The sequence below is a fragment of the Scyliorhinus torazame genome, chromosome 3 (genome assembly GCF_047496885.1).
Source record: "Scyliorhinus torazame isolate Kashiwa2021f chromosome 3, sScyTor2.1, whole genome shotgun sequence".
Classification (NCBI taxonomy): Eukaryota; Metazoa; Chordata; class Chondrichthyes; order Carcharhiniformes; family Scyliorhinidae; genus Scyliorhinus; species Scyliorhinus torazame.
Window position 1 is genome coordinate 43,889,994 of NC_092709.1, and position 18,715 is coordinate 43,908,708.

The 18,715-nt window shown below is 47.3% G+C and overlaps 1 protein-coding gene across 11 annotated transcripts in view; it reads right to left on the bottom strand.

Moving 5' to 3' along the window:
* Positions 1-13,061: 13,061 nt before the first annotated feature.
* The window catches only part of elf2a (E74-like factor 2a (ets domain transcription factor)), a 147,797-nt gene continuing 142,143 nt past the window's right edge, over positions 13,062-18,715 (bottom strand). For 10 of the 11 annotated variants that reach the window (XM_072495579.1, XM_072495583.1, XM_072495582.1 and 7 more), the window contains one exon: positions 13,062-16,099. In XM_072495579.1, the coding sequence (XP_072351680.1) occupies positions 15,457-16,099 (643 nt within the window). In that variant the 3' untranslated portion in view covers positions 13,062-15,456. The remainder of the gene's footprint in view (positions 16,100-18,715) is intronic. The other variant, XM_072495580.1, reaches the window with a different exon arrangement.

The window sequence follows — 18,715 nt, forward strand, 5'->3', positions numbered from 1 at the left end:
TGTGACTTCACCTTTTGTACCAGTCTGCCATGAGGCACCTTGTCAAAAGCCTTACTGAAGTCCATGTAAACCACATTCACTGCCCTTATCAATCATCATCACCTCCTCAAAAAACTCGATGAAATGAAAATCGCTTATTGTCACAAGTAGGCTTCAAATGAAGTTACTGTGAAAAGCCCCTAGTCGCCACATTCTGGCGCCTGTTCGGGGAGGCTGATACGGGAATCGAACCGTGCTGCTGGCCTGCCTTGGTCTGCTTTAAAAGCCAGCGATTTAGCCCAGTGTGCTAAACCAGCCCCTTCAAGTTAGTGAAGCATAACCTCCCCTTCACAAAACTATGCTGTCTATCGCTAATGAGTCAGTCCATTTGTTTCCAAATGGGTATAAATCCTGTCCCTGAGAATTCTCTCCAATAATTTACCTACTACCGACGGGAGGCTCATCGGCCTGTATTTTCCTGGATTATCCCTGCTAACTTTCTTAAACAGCGGTGCCACATTAGCTATTCTCCAGTCCTCTGGGATCTTGCCTGTAGCTAATGAGGATACAAAGATATCAGTCAAGGCCCCAACAATTTCCTCCCTTGCTTCCCTCAGTATTCTGGGGTAAATCCCATCAGGGCCCAGGAGACTTATCCACCTCAATATCTTTTAAAACACCCAATGCCACCTCCTTTTTGATGTCAACATGACCCAGACTATCCACACACCCTACTCAAGAATCATCTTCCACAAAGTCCTTCTCTTTGAAGAACACTGATGCAAAGTACTCATTTAGTACCTCGCCCATTTCCTCTGGCTCAACACAGATTCTATCCCCCCTCCCATTGTCCTTAAGTTGTCCAATCCTTTCTCTGGCCACCATCTTGCTATTTACATATGAATAAAAAGCTTTGGGATTCACCTTAATCCGACTTGCCAAGGACTTTATGACCCCTCCTAATTTCCCACTTAAGTACCTTCCTACTTCCTTTATACTCAAGGGTTTTGACTGTCCCTGCCCTTCTAGACTGTACAAAAGCCTCCTTTTTCTTTTTGACGAAGGTCACAATATCCCTCTTATCCGAGGCTCCCTAAACTTCCCATACTTATCCTTCGTTCTCTCAGGAATGTGACTTTCCCGAATCCTAATCAACTGTCGCTTGAAAGATTCGCACATGTCCAATATAGATTTACTATCCAACAGCCGTACCCAATACACATTATTCAATTCCTGTCTAATGTTATCGTAATTTGTCTTTCCCCAGTTTGGCACCTTTACCCAAGAGTTACCCTCATCCCTATCCAAAAGTACCCTAAAACTTAAGGAACTGTGGCCACTACTCCCAAAATGTCCCCTACTGAAACCTCAACCACCTTTCCAGGCTCATTCCTCAATACCAGGTCCATAATTGCCCCTTCCCTAATTGGACTATCCACATATTACATCAAGCAGCCCTCCTGGATACACCTTACAAACTCTGCCCCATCCAAGCCCCTAGCAATCAGTGAGCCCCAGTCAATATAGGGGAAGTTAAAATCCCCTACCACAACAACCATTACTTTTGCATTTATCCAAAATCTCTCCACCTATCTGCCTCTCTCTCACGAGCAGTTGGGGGGCCTGTAATAAATACCCAACTTTGTGATTGCCCCCTTCCTGTTGGAGCCCTACCCAGATTGCCTCATTGAATGAGCCCTCCAAGGTGTCCTCCCACAGTACGGCTATAAGGTATTACTTAACAAGTAATGCTACTCTCCCACTCTTTTTACATCCCCCTCTATCTCTCCTGAAGCATCTACATCCTCCAACGTTCAGCTGCCAATCCAGCCCTTCCTTTAACCATATTTCTGTGATAGCCACAACATCATAGTTCCACTGATCAGTGCTCTAAGTTCATTTGCCTTACCTGCTATACTTCTGGCATTGAAACAAATACACTTCAGACCACTGCGTTTGAGCAGTGATGTTGTTGTCCTCCTATTTTTGTTCTCTATTTATCCTTCAGTTATTACACCTTCTAAGCCAACGCTTTGGTTTCCACTCCCCTGCCATACAAGTTTAAACCCTCCCGAGTGACTCTAGCAAACTTCCCAGCCAGGATATTGGTGTCCCTCGTTTAGATGCAACATGTCCTTCTTGTACAGGTCCCACCTGCCCCGAAAGAGATCCCAATGGTCCACAAATCTGAAACTCTACCTCCTACACCACCAGTTTAGCCACGCATTTAACTGCACTATCCTCCTATTTCTAGCCCCACTGGCACAGGGAGTAATCCTGAGATTGCAACCCAAGATGTCCTGCTTTTTAAGCTTACTAACACTCCTTCTGCAGGAGATCATCACTCTTCCTGCCAATGTCGTTTATACCTATGTGTACTATGACCTCTGGCTGTGCACCCTCCCCCTCAGGATGTCCTGTATTCAGAGACATCCTTAACTCTGGCACCAGGGAGGCAACATACCATCCTGGAGTCTCTTTTACATTCACAGAAGCACCTATCTGTGCGCCTTACTATAGAGTCCCCTACAACTATCGCTCTTCTGCACTTTGCCCTCCCTTGCTGAGCAAGAGTCAGTTGTGGTGCGACTGTTCTGGCTGCTGTTGTTTTCCCCTGATAGGCTATCCCCAGCAGTATGCAAAACGGTATACTTGTTAGAGAGGGGTCAGCCACAGGGGATTCCTGTACTGACTGTCTGCTCTTCTTCGTGGTCATCCATCTATCTGCCTGCACCTTGGGTGTGACTACATCTCTATAACTCCTGTCTATGACACTTTCCGCCACCTGCATGCTCCTAAATTGGATTGGAATGCAATCTCGGCTTTCAAAAAGGGTGTTAGATAACCGCATGAAAAGAATGCAAGTTACAGCTATGAGGAATGAGCAGGGGTGTGGAACAAGCCAAGTTATCCTTGCAGAGCTAAAGCTTGATGGGTCAAATAACAGCTTCTCTGCTCTAACCAGTCTGTGATTCTGTTAACTTTGTGATTCGTGTACAAGAACAACAAAGAAATGTACAGCACAGGAACAGGCCCTTCGGCCCTCCAAGCCCGTGCCGACCATGCTGCCCGACTAAACTACAATCTTCTACACTTCCTGGGTCCGTATCCCTCTATTCCCATCCTATTCATGTATTTGTCAAGATGCCCCTTAAATGTCACTATCGTCCCTGCTTCCACCACCTCCTCCGGTAGCGAGTTCCAGGCACCCACTACCCTCTGTGTAAAAAAAACTTGCCTCGTACATCTACTCTAAACCTTGCCCCTCTCACCTTAAACTGATGCCCCCTAGTAATTGATCCCTCTACCCCGGGGAAAAGCCTCTGACTATCCACTCTGTCTATGCCCCTCATAATTTTGTAGACCTCTATCAGGTTGCCCCTCAACCTCCTTCGTTCCAGTGAGAACAAACCAAGTTTATTCAACCACTCCTCATAGCTAATGCCCTCCATACCAGGCAACATTCTGGTAAATCTCTTCTGCACCCTCTAAAGCCTCCACATCCTTCTGGTAGTGTGGCGACCAGAATTGAACACTATACTCCAAGTGTGGCCTAACTAAGGTTCTATACAGCTGCAACATGACTTGCCAATTCTTATACTCAATGCCCCGGCCAATGAAGGCAAGCATGCCGTATGCCTTCTTGACTACCTTCTCCACCTGTGTTGCCCCTTTCAATGACCTGTGGACCTGTACTCCTAGATCTCTTTGACTTTCAATACTCTTGAGGGTTCTACCATCATTCACTGTATCTTCCCTACCTGCATTAGACCTTCCAAAATGCATCACCTCACATTTGTCCAGATTAAACTCCATCTGCCATCTCTCCGCCCAAGTCTCCAAACAATCTAAATCCTGCTGTATACTCTGACAGTCCTCATCGCTATCTGCAATTCCACCAACCTTTGTGTCTGCAAACTTACTAATTAGACCAGTTACATTTTCCTCCAAATCATTTATATATACTACAAAGAGCAAAGGTCCCAGCACTGATCCCTGTGGAACACCACTGGTCACAGCCCTCCAATTAGAAAAGCATCCTTCCATTGCTACTCTCTGCCTTCTATGACCTAGCCAGTTCTGTATCCACCTTGCCAGCTCACCCCTGATCCCGTGTGACTTCACCTTTTGTACAAGTCTACCATGAGGGACCTTGTCAAAGGCTTTACTGAAGTCCATATAGACAACATCCACTGCCCTACCTGCATCAATCATCTTAGTGACCTCCTCGAAAAACTCTATCAAGTTAGTGAGACACGACCTCCCCTTCACAAAACCATGCTGCCTCACTAATATGTCCATTTGCTTCCAAATGGGAGTAGATCCTGTCTCAAAGAATTCTCTTCAGTGATTTACCTACCACTGAAGTAAGGCTCACCGGCCTGTAGTTCCCTGGATTGATTATCCCAAGGGCACAGGTCCCTCCAAATATTGACATTTTCCAGTATCTCACCTCAAGATGTGAATCATTCTACAACTTATCCTATTCCAACAACTAAATTCTTGCCCACTCACCTCATCTGTGAATATTCCTTTACAGTCTGTGTGCTCCTCACCACCTACTTTGTATTACTAACCTGGGAAAAATTACACAACATCTCATTGAAATCATTGATATGCAAAGTAAATAAGCTGAGGCTTTGCAGTATCCTGTTAATTATAGCCTTCAGAAAATGACCCAATTACACTTATTTTCTGACCATTAGGCAATTGCAAAGCCATGCTGATATTACATACTGGCTGATAAAGTATCACAGAAGAGGTTAGCACAATCTTTGTGTGAAAATCCAAATACATTACATCCACTGGCTCCACCCCATCAGTGACAACCTCACAAAATACAGATCTGTCAAACATATTCTGTGCCTGGTCTTTGTTTTTAAATGTCCTCTTACCAGTATCGATAAGTGTTAATAATTTTCATCAGTCAAAATTTGACACCCAGGTCTGGATTTTAGCAATGTCAGCAGGAAATATAAATCAGCACACTTTGAAACAATAGTACAACAAAATAGAATCTACTTCAAATGTTTAAACTGTACAAACATTTTCAGTCAGAAAACTCGTAATCTCCCTAACCAACCATTGAGGGAGTTTTGATCGCAGAATCCAGTTTTAAATAGCAGGCGGTTGTGAAGAGTTAACATCTCATTTCTGGGTCCCAAACCCACCCCAGGGGGAAACTAATGAGGCGACAGGTTAGTTGATTTGGAGGTGAGTCTTAGTCAATTCATGGCCATAGGGGCAGGAACAAAAGGCAGCCAACTCAACTGTGGGCCTGACGAAAATCCTATTACTCTAGCTGCTGTTTGAGTACTCTTACTCCAGAGAAATGGATCCCAGGTTTGCAGTGTCCCAGCAAAGCCAGGGGTCTGGCTGCCTTCTTTGGGGCGAGGTGGCTTCCCAATTGTCCTAAACATCATTGTTCATCTGCTCTTCTGCACCCCCTCCCCTCCCATCTCCTTATGTTAGTAGGTGAGTGATGACACCCGCACCTTCTGATTGCTTGCTGCTCACTATCTGTTCCAGATGCACTTGCTTAGAATCATGGCCTCCTGCACTGTAGGGATTCTATTTGGCCCATCGAGTCTGCACCAACCCTATGAAACAGCATCCTACCTAGGCCAACACCCCACCCTATCCCCACCTAATCAAGACCCCTTGTGCGGCATTCACCCGTTTATGGTTCCGAGGTAGTTCCCCAAACGGTCTCCCCACTCTGGTCACAGGTATTCACTTGATCTGCCCAGACAGTACATGCAGTCAGGGCACTCGTATGAACCACTGCCCCACCGCGTCCCCCCCCCCCCCCCTTTCATGAACATGCTTCTCGGTTAACTTAATTGGCGTTAATCTGGGATGACTATGCTGCCCTGGGTCTGGATTTAGTGCCAGTATTCTGACTAACCAGGTGTGCTAGCCTGGGAAAAGGCAGTTAAAAAGTTGGTCACAGGAAACACTCCAAGCGATTTTACCTGGATGTGCATTTCCCTTCCAAACCACATGCAAATGGTGGCAGGCTTTCTTCCCTCCATTTTGCTCCCCAATGAAGGCCTTAATCTTCAAAGTTTTTCCATCATGACCCCATACTTCTTATACAACTGCAGTTCTGGCCTCATCAAAGTACCACTGTCATCTTCCTCAATCTTCCAAATGAACAGGTAGCTGGTTTAGCTCAGTGGGCTAGACATCTGGTTTGTGATGCAGTACAAGGCCAGTAGCACGGGTTCAATTCCCGTACCAGCTGAGAATTCTTAATTCTCCCTCGGTGTACCCGAACAGGTGCTGGAATGTGGCGACTAGGGTTTTTTCTCAGTAACTTCATTGCAGTGTTAATGTAAGCCTTCTTGTGACGAGGATAATTTTTTTACTGTCCACCTTCTCGCGCCCCCCCCCCCCCCCCCCCCCCAAAATCCTGAAACTTGGCTGGGGAGAAGGTGGTGGATATATAGGCCCCATCCCTACACTAATTATGGAAAGAAGAACATTCTACCCCTTAGTGTCAACCATCCTCCATCAAACAGCAGCATTGATTCGTCTGCTGAAATCCGTCATGTCCCTTTCTGGTGATGGCCATTTGCAGTGGCAAACAAAATGGCTGCTCTTGTCCAAATGGCTTCAGAAGTATTAAAGGATGTAATAAAGTAGGATGGAGTATCCCAGGTGTTCAAATGTGGCACATTCACCAAATAATGAGGGAAAATCCATACGGCAAGGGAAGAGAATGTTCTCGAGTACTGAAAAGCTGTGCTGCTGCATTGATTCACACACTGACTTGTGGTGAAGAAAAAGATTTGAAGCTGGTAATGCTGTACCATGCCTTTTCTCATGAATAAAATCTGCCAATTCGCCCACCGTAACTTCAGAATCTTCATGGAAGCAGCAGTTTTAAGTTATTTCTACAGGGACCTCTTAAGGACAATTAATGCCTGCAAACGTCAAGAACCGTGTGTCATGATGGGAGTGTAATCCAATTATTAAAATGTCCAGAATGACATACGATGAAGGAGTATTAACCATGTAACTATCTTTTTTAAAAGAATCAAAACTCCTTGCAGTTAATTCCTGTTGCTTACTCTTGAGAAAACTGGTCAAATCAAAGTTTATTTAAGTTTTCCATTTCTAAAAAGGTGGGTGGGGTGCATTCGTAGCTTGCTGATTTAGGGATATTTAAGTTACAAAACATTTTCTTTTGACTTCCGGTGGCGGCAATGAGTGAGTGAGCCGCACGTTCAGGGGCTCTCACTCTGGCGGGATTTGAGGACCTGGTTCCCCGGTTTTGCAGGGCTGTGAAAGGACGGCCAAGGGGGGCTATGAAGCGAGCAGATGGAACTGTGGGAGAGCAGAAAGCAGCGCAAACGGGAGAGGAAGGGACAAAGGCAAGGTGCAGGGGAAGCTGACCGGGGAGCAAAGATGGCGGACCTACGGACCTTGGACCCGGCAATCCAGCAGGCGCTGGAAAACATGCTGCAGGTGATAAAGAGCAGTTTTGAGTTGTTGAAGCGGGATAACTTGGACCCACTTCAGAAGGCAGTGGATACCCCGGACGAAAATGTTAAGGAGCTGGGGGAGGCGGTGGAGGAGCAGGCGGACGCGCAGACGATTGCGGCGCTAGAAGTCGATGGGTTGAAGGAGAGACAGAAGACTGCTGGACAGAGTAGAAGAGCTGGAAAATAGAGCCCGTAGACAAAATCTGAGGATCATCGGCCTCCCAGAGGGGGCGGAGGGAGCTGATGCCACAGCGTTTGTGGCGGACCTGTTGTTGCAGCTGATGGGGGCTGAAGCCTGTCTGCGACCGCCGGAGCTGGAGGGGGAGGGGGCACACAGAGTACAGGCGAGACAGGTGCGTCCGGGGGGTGTCTCCCCCCCCCCCCACCCCCCAGTCCGATGATTAGGTTCCACAGGTTTGTGGAGAAGGAGCGGGTGCTGCAGAGGGCAAAGAGTGCTAAGAGCAGCACGTGGAATAACAGTGTCCTTCGCATTTACCAGGACCTAAGCCAGGAGGTGGCCAGGCGGCGAGCAGCCTTGAAACAAGTTATGGAGGTGTTGTTCAAAAAGCACGTGAAGTTTGGTCTGCTCCTCCCGGCCCATCTTTGGGTTACGCATCAGGGCCAACACCACTACTTCTCCGAGCCCGAATATGCGATGGATTTTGTGAGGGATCAGGGGCTGGTCTCGAAAAAAAAAAGGACCCAAGGACGCAAGCTAGGGTCCGAGAATTACTGGTTGAAAGGACGCCTACGGTGCCTGGACTGCAGGTCGACTGTTTACTGCTTTAAAGTTGCCTTGTGGTGTATTTTTTGTGGGCAGTTTTTGCTTGTGGGGGATGTGGGGAGAGGGTATCTCTCCCCTCTTCCCCCCCCCCCCCCCCCCCCTTCGAATGGTCTTTTTCCTTTTTTTTCTGTTGTTTTTTTTCTCTCCTCTTTTTTTCTTCTGTTGTGGTGGGTACCTTTTGTTGGGCTCTCTGAGTGCACTGGAGCCTGTGTTGTAACAAAAGGGTGGCCGGTCAGCAATGGGGATTAAAGATGTTGGTTGGGGGCTTTTGTTTCATTTATGGCTATGGTTTTTATGTTTGTTTCGGATGGGGGATGTACAGGTACTGGGTTATTGCGGTGTTACATATATTTTTTGGTGCTCAGAAAAGGACGTGGGTTAACACTTTTCTGTGTGGACAGCTGGAACTGTATTGTACCTGGAGCAGCCTCGCGTCGCTGTTTGATGTTTACATCCTGTTTGATCTTTCCCATCTTAGTGAGACTGCTCCAGTGGGTCGGAGTGGGGGATGGTGTGCTGGGGAGTGAGGAGATGAGGTCGGGGGAAACAATGGAAGTGAGACAAGGGGGCGCCGGAGCGATGAGTCACCGGGCTAGCAGATTGGCTAGTCAAGGGAGTCAGGTGGTTGGGGGGGGGGGGGGGGGGGGGGGAGAAAGAGAGAGAATACAGCCAGTGAATGGCAGGGGTGGGGTTATCGGGGGATGTTGCTTGGGTGGGGGGGATCTGAAGTAGGTCATGGAAAGGAGGTCGGGAGTGGAGGCAGCCAAGAGGCGAGCCAGGAATGGCACGGCGCATGGGCCGGGGGCGGGCCCAAGAAAGATTATGGCTGACCGGCCCTTGGGGGGGGGGGGGGGGGGGGGGGGGGGGTTGTGCCCCCCAACCAGGCTGATCACCTGGAATGTCAGGGGACTAAATGGGCCAGTTAAAAGGGCACGTGTGTTCGCGCATTTGCGGGCTCTAAAGGCGGACGTAATTATGTTGTAGGAGACACATCTGTAAGTGTCTGACCAGACTAGGCTAAGTAGGGGCTGGATCAGCCAGGTCTTCCACTCGGACTTGGATTCTAAGTCCAGGGGAGTAGCAATTATGATCAATAAGAGGGTTCAATTTGAGGCGGAGGGCATAGTCGCAGACGGCGGGGGCAGATTCCTTATGGTAAGGGGCAAGCTGGAGGGGAGAAGAGTGGTGCTGGTGAACATACATGCGCCGAACTGGGACGACGCTGACTTTATCAAAAGAGGGCTGGGGAAGGTCCCGGACCTAGACTCACTCAAGTTGATAATGGGGGGGGGGAGACGGGACTTTAATACAGTCCTTGACCCGGGGCTGGACCGGTCATGTCCCAGAATGGGCAGACTCCCAGCAATGGCAAGGGAGCTGAAAGGGTTCATGGAGCAAATGGGGGCTGTGGACCCATGGAGAGCCAGACAGCCGACGGGAAGGGGCTACTCGTTTTATTCGCATGTTCATAAAGTATATTCTAGGATTGATTTTTTTATCGTGAGCAGGGACTGTGTAGGGGAGGTAAAGAATACAGAATACTCGGCAATCACTATCTCGGACCATGCCCCGCACTGGGTGGACCTACAGGTCGGGGGGGGGGGGGATTACCAATGCCCGCAATGGAGGTCAGACGTAGGATTGCTGTCAGAGGAGGGGATATGTGAGAGACTGCGGAAGTGTATGCAAAATTACTTGCAGGTGAACGATACGGGGGAGGTTTCAGCAGCGACCCTGTGGGAGGCGCTGAAGGCAGTAGTGAGGGGGGAGCTGATCTCAATTCAGGCTCACAGGGCGGACAGAGCAGAAATGGACAGATTGAAATTCACCGGATAGACGAGGAGCATGTGGGGTCCGGGGGACCTACTCAGGGAGAGTTGGAGATTGCAGGCGGAACTGGGGGTGCTATCCACGAGTAGGGCCGTGGAACAACTTAGGAAGGCGGTGGTGTATGAGCATGGGGAGAAGGCCAGTAGATTGCTAGCGCAGCAACTCAGGAAGAGGGAAGCGGCCAGGGAAATAAGTAGAGTGGAGGACCCGGCAGGACTGAATAAGGTATTTCGGGACTTCTATAGTAAGCTGTACACTTCAGAACCCGCGGAAGAGCCGGAGGAGATGAATAGGTTCCTGGATGGACTAACCGTCCCAAAAGTAGGCTGGGGGCCCCGATTAGAGCAGAGGAGGTATTGGGGGGCCTAAGGGCCATGCAGTCGGGGAAAGCCCCGGGACCGGATGGATACCCAGTCGAGTTTTACAAGAAGTTCTCGGAGATAGTGGGACCGGTCCTGACAAGGGTTTTTAATGAGGCAAGGAACAGAGGGATCCTGCCACCGACAATGTCGCAAGCCACCATCTCGCTGATATTGAAGCGGGACAAGGACCCGGAATCCTGCGGGTCATAAAGGGCAATCTCCCTGATCAATGTGGATGCCAAGCTCCTGGCCAAGGTCCTGGCGATTAGAATTGAGGACTGCGTACCGAAGATGATTGGGGATGATCAAACAGGGTTTGTGAAAGGCAGGCAGCTGACAGCTAATTTGAGAAGATTGCTTAATGTGATCATGATGCCCCCAACGGGCAAGGAGGTGGAGGTAGTGGTGGCAATGGACGCGGAGGTCTTCGACCGGGTGGAGTGGGGCTATTTGTGGGAGGTGCTTGGATGGTTTGGGTTCGGGGAGGGACTGGTTAATTGGGTCAGACTATTGTACCAGGCCCCAAAAGCTAGCGTTAGGACAAACAGGATGTCAGATTATTTCAGCCTACACCACGGGACCAGGCAGGGGTGGCCACTCTCCCCGTTGCCGTTCGCGCTGGCCATAGAGCCGTTGGGGATGGCGTTGAGAGCTGCGAAGGGGTGGAAGGGAATGACATGGGGCGGGGAGGGGGGGGGGGAAACATAGGGTCTCTCACTATGCGGACGATCTGCTCCTGTACGTGTCGGTCCCACTGGCCGGGGTGGAAAATATACTGGAAACATTGAGGAAGTTCGGCCGGTTTTCAGGGTACAAATTAAATATGGCCAAGAGTGGGATGTTTGTGGTGCAGACAAGGGGCCAGGAGAATAGACTGAAGGAGTTGTCATTTAGGCTGGTGGAGGAAAGTTTCCGGTGCTTGGGGATACAGGTGGGCACGAGACTGGGGCAGGTTGCATAAGTTAAATTTGACTAGGGTGGTGGAACAAATGAAGAGGGAGTTTCGGAGATGGCATGCACTCCCGCTGTCACTGGCGGGTAGGGTGCAGACTGTAAAGATGACAATCCTCCCTAGATTTCTGTTCATCTTCCAGTGCCTCACGATCTTTATCCCACGGTCCTTCTTCAAAAGGACTGGCAAAATCATCATGAGCTTTGTCTGGGCGGGAAAATCCCCACGGGTGAAGAAGGCGATGCTTGAAAGGAGCCGCAGCGAGGGGGGACTGGCATTGCCAAGTCTGATCAACTACTACTGGGCGGCTAACATAGCCATGATAAGGAAGTGGATGGTGGGTACGGGGTCTATCTGGGAGCGAGTGGAAGCGGCTTCGTGCAGGGGCACCAGTTTGGCAGCCCTGGTCACGGCTCCCCTACCGCTGTCGCCAGCCAGGTACTCCACCAGCCCGGTAGTGGGGGCCGCCCTGCGGATATGGGGCCAGTGGAGGAGGCATGTAGGGGGTGTGGCTGCGTCTGACTGGGCTCCAATATGTGATAACCATTGATTCGCCCCCGGGAACATGGATGGTGGGTTTCGAACATGGCGGCGGGCGGGGGTGGGGAGGGTGGGTGATATGTTCTTGGAGGAGAAATTTGGGCTGGTAAGGGGAAATGACTTGAGGTACCTACAGGTGCGGGACTTTGTACGCAGACAGGTCCCATCCTTCCCACGCCTCCCACCAATAGGGATCCAGGACAGAATAGTCTCTAGAGGAGAAGGAGGAGAGGGTAGTGTCTCGGATATCTACAAGGTGCTCATGAAGGGGGAAGAGTGCCAGGCGGAGGAACTGAAACTCAAATGGGAGAAGGAGTTTGGCGGGGAGATGGAGGACAGGCTGTGGGCGGAAGCTCTGAGTAGGGTAAACTCAACCGCAACATGTGCCAGGCTCAGCCTGATTCAATTTATGGTCGTTCACCGGGCCCATACGACGGTAGCTCGGATGAGCAAATTCTTTGGGGTAGAGGACAAGTGCGCTAGATGCGCGGGAGGACCAGTGAATCATGTTCACATGTTTTGGGCATGTCCCAAGCTTAGGGGGTACTGGGAGGGATTTGCGGGGGTCATGTCCCGGGTGCTGAAAACAAGGGTGGTGATGAGTCCAGGGGTGGCAATTTACGGGGTTTCGGAAGACCCAGGCCCGGTCCAGGGGGAGAAAGAGGCAGATGTTCTGGCCTTTGCTTCCTAAATAGCCACCCGGCGGTGAATACTGCTGGCATGGAGGGACTCAAAACCCCCGAAGACCGAACTATGGCTTTCGGACATGTCAAGTTTTCTGTGTATGGAAAAAATTAAGTTCCTCTTGAGGGGATCTGTACTGGGGTTCGCCCGAAGGTGGCAACCATTCATCGACTTCTTCGCGGGAGAGTGAACGTCAAGGGGGGGGGATTGGAGTAGAGTAGGAGGGATAAATAGGCGGGTAATGTCTAGGGGAGAGGAGCGGGCATGTGCAGTATGGTTTGATTGAAGTATTGGTTTTATATTGATGTTTGCACATTTCTGTTATCTGTAACTGTTTACAATGCCAAAAAATACCTCAATAAAATTGTTTGTTAAAAAAAAACATTTTCTTTTCATCTTATAAAAATTGACGTTAAAAGAAGATACGTAGACACTAGATATACTTTGTATTTCTTTACCAAAACACGATCAAACAGGATTCTCTGTTATATTTTGGTAAAATCTACTCGAATACACTTTGAAACAAGAGTACAACAAAATAGAATATACTTCAAATGTTGAAACTGTACAAACATTTTCAGTCAGAATGCTGGTAATCTCCCTAATCAATCATTAAGGAGGGAGTTTCAATACCAGAATCCAGTTTTATAAAGCAGGGGGGTTCTGAAGGGTTTAACATCTTGTTTTGGTCCACTTGTTTCAGGTTTGAATACTACTCAACAGTAAGTACTGATGAATTCCAATGGCGATAACGGGGTACAACTGACTATGTCAGCGCCAAAGCTCAATGGCGAAACATTAACCCAACCATGCTCTCTGGCAGTTAACCATGTGGGGTACCTCCAAGACGTCATGGCCAGGCTCAGTAATTGAACTTAGCCAATACCGCAATGTCCCCTGCTGAATGTAATATAATTCACCATCAGCGTGTAAACAGAAATTGATTATTAAAATTAAAAATGGATGGAACAAAAGGATGTTAATTATAATTTCTTGTAACAGTTTCCTTCTCAAAAATGTTGGGTCCTGATGGTGAGACTTCCTCTCTAACTTAAGTCCGCAGGTTGAGAACAACCTGAAGAAGAAGAGCTCATTGCACAAAGCTAGACTGAACGTGGCCTTGAAGTGGCATTTTTTTTTTTTTAAAAGCGAATGTTTATACATACACCAAGGCAAAGTGACACAGGCATTATATATAAAAAAAAGGTTATAGCCGAAGGTCTGTCACTTAACCTGACCACAAACCATGTATCTGGCTGGCTCTAACTACCATAAAATAACATGTTACTCCATAACAATACTGTGGTTTATGTGTAAGATTAAAAAGAGCTTTAAACAAAAAGCTAGTCTTACATAGCTTATTTCTTTTTTTTAAAAATGGAAAAACTCAAGCTGTCATTTAACATTGCTCTCTAACTGTAATTATACAAATCCTGAAAATACACCTTCATGCCTTTCCTCCAAATAAAAGCAGTAACTTCTATTTCAACTTTATCCTTCACATTCCGTTCAGTTTTTTTTTTAAAAAAGAGAATTCACTTAGCACCAGTAGAAATGAAAGTACTGTGTGCGCACAGTGTTATTTAAGCAAAGGCTGGTATGCATTTGAAATGCAACAGACAGCATCCAGTTTACAGTCACCAGCAACCTGCTCGCAAGCAACCCATTTGACAAACTTCAGGACTGTTAAGACTCCGGTCTAGTCAGGTGCTGATGGACTATCAGCAGTGCCAATTCGATCACGATTCTGCAACAGGTACATGAACCACCTTGCAAATAAATATTGCATGTCAGCATTTTGTTTTGTTTTTTTAAAAACAAGTCTTTTTTTTTATCATTGCAGGGAAGAGAGCCACAAAGCGGACTTCTAATTTAAGATGTACTAAAGAAAGGAAGAGGGCTTGAGGAGGATGTTGATGGACGTGGAAAACTTGCATCCAGAAGGATTTGAGGACTAGAGGTACTACATAAAACGCCAATGGGAAAACCAGGAAAATTGGGCAACTTTAGTTTAGAAGAGTGATAGATACAAGAGGTCTTTTTAAGTTAGTGCATGAGATAGAGAGTTATTTTGTTTTATACTGTTGAGAGATTCTTGGAAGGAAGGTGTGTGCATAATATGGCCAAACAAGTCAAATTAACAACCTGTAAATCCTTCCAATAGGCCTAGTGGTGGACGGTGAAGAGCGGGAGTTTCCTGCCGGGCCTTTACCTCAGGCAAACCACCCGTGGACCAATCCAATGTGAGTCCATGGCTGTCATCTCCCTCTTAGGGTACAGCACCTGAAGGGGCATGAGAGATTGGAAGGATTGATTAGAAGGACCAATGGTCTTCTGCCTAAAACATTACAGTGGCTGCAATTTCCATTTTTGAATGGTCGCATTCGTAATATAGCAAAAGACCAGATCACATTTCAATTCAAGACCTCCTCTACAATGAATAGCCAAGACCTTATTATGATGTTGGGAGCAGGTCGCAAATTCTCGACAGCACTGGTGGCTTTACAGCTTATGCAATTTTCAGAGAAACATTCCAAACCAGTCATTGAAATATTAGTGTTTCCAGAAATTCTTAGTGTAGGCTTTAAGATGTAGTGAAACACGTGGTCCCTTTTTTGGGTCAATATGCATTTAATTGCATATGAATTCATTGATATCTCATTTGTTCCTATTCAAAGAGTTTCTTTGTCAGCATTTGATGATGTGGCTCAAATCCCACTGTGAAGCCATGGGGTGGGGGGGGAAAAAATTCGATACCTGCTGGAAACATTCTCTTTTTTTTTATATAAAAAGAAGTCTCATCTGCCAACCTTCTGTCTCTCAAAAGCTGCACTATTATTTTTCGCCAGTTACCGTGGCTTCTGCCTCTGTTTTCATTGTCAAAGGGAGGGCGATGGCCGAGGGCGCACTGACAACCACCCAGCGAGTCACAGTCTTGCTACCCTCCACAGAACGCTCTTCCTTAATCACAGGTAGATTATGAAGATCTGCTCCCACCTTTGTAGCCACGCCATCCTGCCTGACCTCTGCCCCTTTGATGACGGCCGTAATAACTCGGGCAGGGCTCTGGCCGGTAGCTTGCTGGGCAGGCACCGCTAGTCTCATAACGGGCGTCCCTCCTGCTATTGACATGGGAGAAAGGGCTCGAATCGCCGCCTGTGCTCCTAAGATGTTAATACTACCGGCTGTAGCCAAGCCCGTCTTTGTCTGTAAGTGACACTGGGTGATCTGGGTTGCGGGGATGGTGATGATTTTTGCTGGCTGCACAGTAATTTTGTCTCCATTCTCTACTGTAGTAGCAGGCACCATTGTAGGGATAGTTTGGATAAGAACCTTTGGAGTAGAGATGGTTGTATTTGTGCTGGTTATTACTGTTGAAACTGGGTTCATTGACTGAACAGCGACTGTTGAAAACTTCTGGCCTGAAGAGGACATTACAACAGGCACTTGCATTGCAACGCGAACTGTCCTGCTGCTGCTGGCAAAGAAAGGGAAAGAACAAGTTAAAAACACAGCTATTTTTAGGCTTTGCTAATACTATTGTTCTTCCAACAGCGCCTGATTTTTTTTTTAAAAAGACAGCACTGCTACTTATAAGAGATGGCTAAAATATCAATGTCAATTAGGATGCAAATGACAGTTTCCTTTATCCAGGTTCATAAATATAACAATTGTGCTGCACAATCATTTTACTCAATCTCATCGCAGCACTCCTAAACATTTTCGGGACCGGCAATGCAAACTTTTAAAAAGTATATTTAGAATACCCAATTCATTTTGTCCAATTAAGGGGCAATTTAGCGTGGCCAATCCACCTACCCTGCACATCTTTGGGTTGTGAAGGTGAAACCCACGCAAATACGGTGATATGTGCAAACTCCACACGGATAGTGACCCAGAGCCGGGATCGAACCTGGGACCTCGGCGCCGTGAGGTAGCTGTGCTAACCACTGCGCCACTATGCTGTCCCGTCAATGCAAACTTAAGGAATAATTGCTGTACCACTAGTTCAAAACTATTGGATGCAGCAGGGATAACTAGGAGCAGAGTAATCCCAATGTCACTGCCTCCTGCAGTAAATGAAAACAGACTTTCTGTAAATCCAAAACGAGCGCGATCAGTTACATGTGCCCAATGTAGAGAGTCAAAATTTAAAATGGAACACCTAATTAGAAAAGTTTAATCTGCAAAAACTTTGGATGCAACAAAATGCTATCTTTACTGAACAACTCGACCATCTGCCCAAGAGTTTACCAGCGAAAGGAGTTGCTGCTGATAGTTAACTGTGATCTTGAATCGGTTGGCAGTAATTGTGCTCCACATGGGCACCATCAGCCAATAGGAGAGACCACTTGACCGTCTCCCTGGGACTTTGTGCAACACACCAGGACTGTAGCATTCTCTGACCTGACCATTTTCTGCATTTTATTGACTTCAGGAAGGGGCAATAAGCAGATTTATTGGGATTTAACTAGAAAACCACATGTTTATTTCATTTATCCCTTTCTTCTAGATTCCTTATTCACAGTGACATTCTGAAACTATTCCCAGATATTGTGAGGACAACTTGCACCACACAGCTGGAACATCTGGCTTGCTCAGTTCCCTGCGCAGAGCTTTGTGCATAATACTTCGCTGCAGACTCCCAATAAAAGCACGTACACCATCCCACAAAGCAGTAAAGCACAGCAACATGTTCACACCAGGCTATTACTTTACCCCTCACTCAAAGCAGCCACTACAAAAAAAATAAGTGGAAATGACAGTAAAAGACCAGAGGGTGATTTTAAAAATGTTACCAGCATAGCTTGATAATCACGTTCGCCCGAACAAGATCCAGCCAACAGCTTTAGAACCTAACCCCCCCCCTCCCCCACAGCGTATCTTCTTTCAGCAGAGTCACCAATGTTGGTTTAACATCCTTCTCCATCTCTTCCTGACAGTTACCCAGTTTGAATTCCGTTGCATTCAGGTATTCAACATTGTACCCTTCCATTGGGTCTTGGGCCCTCCCCTTCTCAGCAGTCCATCTCTCCCACTTGCCTCACCACATGTCCTAGCTCACTCCCCAACAGATGCCCAGACCATTTCAATTTCTTCTCAGCTACTTTATTCGATGCTCTCACAATCTTCACTGACTCCCTGACATGCTGAGCCCTGATTTAATCCTTTCTCGTTACTCCATGCATCCACCTCAGCAATCGCATGCCTTTAGGATCCAGTTGTTGCCCTCGCTTTCTGTACTGAACCAAAGCTGGCCTCACAACTGTCTTTTAGATTCTCCCTTGGGGGTTTCAGTAGTATTTTTCTGTCACGTTAACACACCACTGTACTTCGTCCAACTACTCCAACCAGAACTAATCCACCACTTAATTCCCATTCCATTCTTCTATCGTCTGTCTTCACTGACCCCAGGTACTTGAAACTATTCACTTTTCCCCAGCCTTCACCAATAATGCTATTTTTAATTCATTCGGAGGATGTGGCTGGGCCAGCATTGTTGCCCATCCCTAATGGCCCTTGAACTGAATGGCTTGCTAGACCATTTCAGAGGGCACTAAAGAGTTAACCACATTGCTCTGGGTCTGGAGTCACATGTCGGCCAGACGACGCAAGGACGGCAGATTTCCTTTCCTAAAGGACATTAGCAAACCAGGTGGGTTTTTACAACAATCGACAATGGTTTCGTGGTCATCATTAGGAAGTCCAGACTTTTATTCAATTCAGATTTCACCATCTGCTTTGGTGGGATCTGAACTTGGGTTCGCAGAGTATTACCCTGGGTCTCAGGACAGCTAGCCCCGTGATAATGTCACTATAATTTACACCCCAGGCTCATATCTTGGGTCCATATGCAAGTCTGTATATTGGGTCTTTGATCCACTGATCTTCAGACCAGTCTTCCGTTTTTTTTCTCCATTCTCCACTTGGTCATATTCTCATTATCCCCACTTCATAATTTAGAATATCCATGAGAATCAGGAAGAGGTAAGGGGACCAGTGCTGATCTGACAACTCTTGCATAGCAATGATAAATGGCATGGGTCAAATGCAACCCTTCAAATGATTTAAGAGCAACAGAAATTTCTCCCCG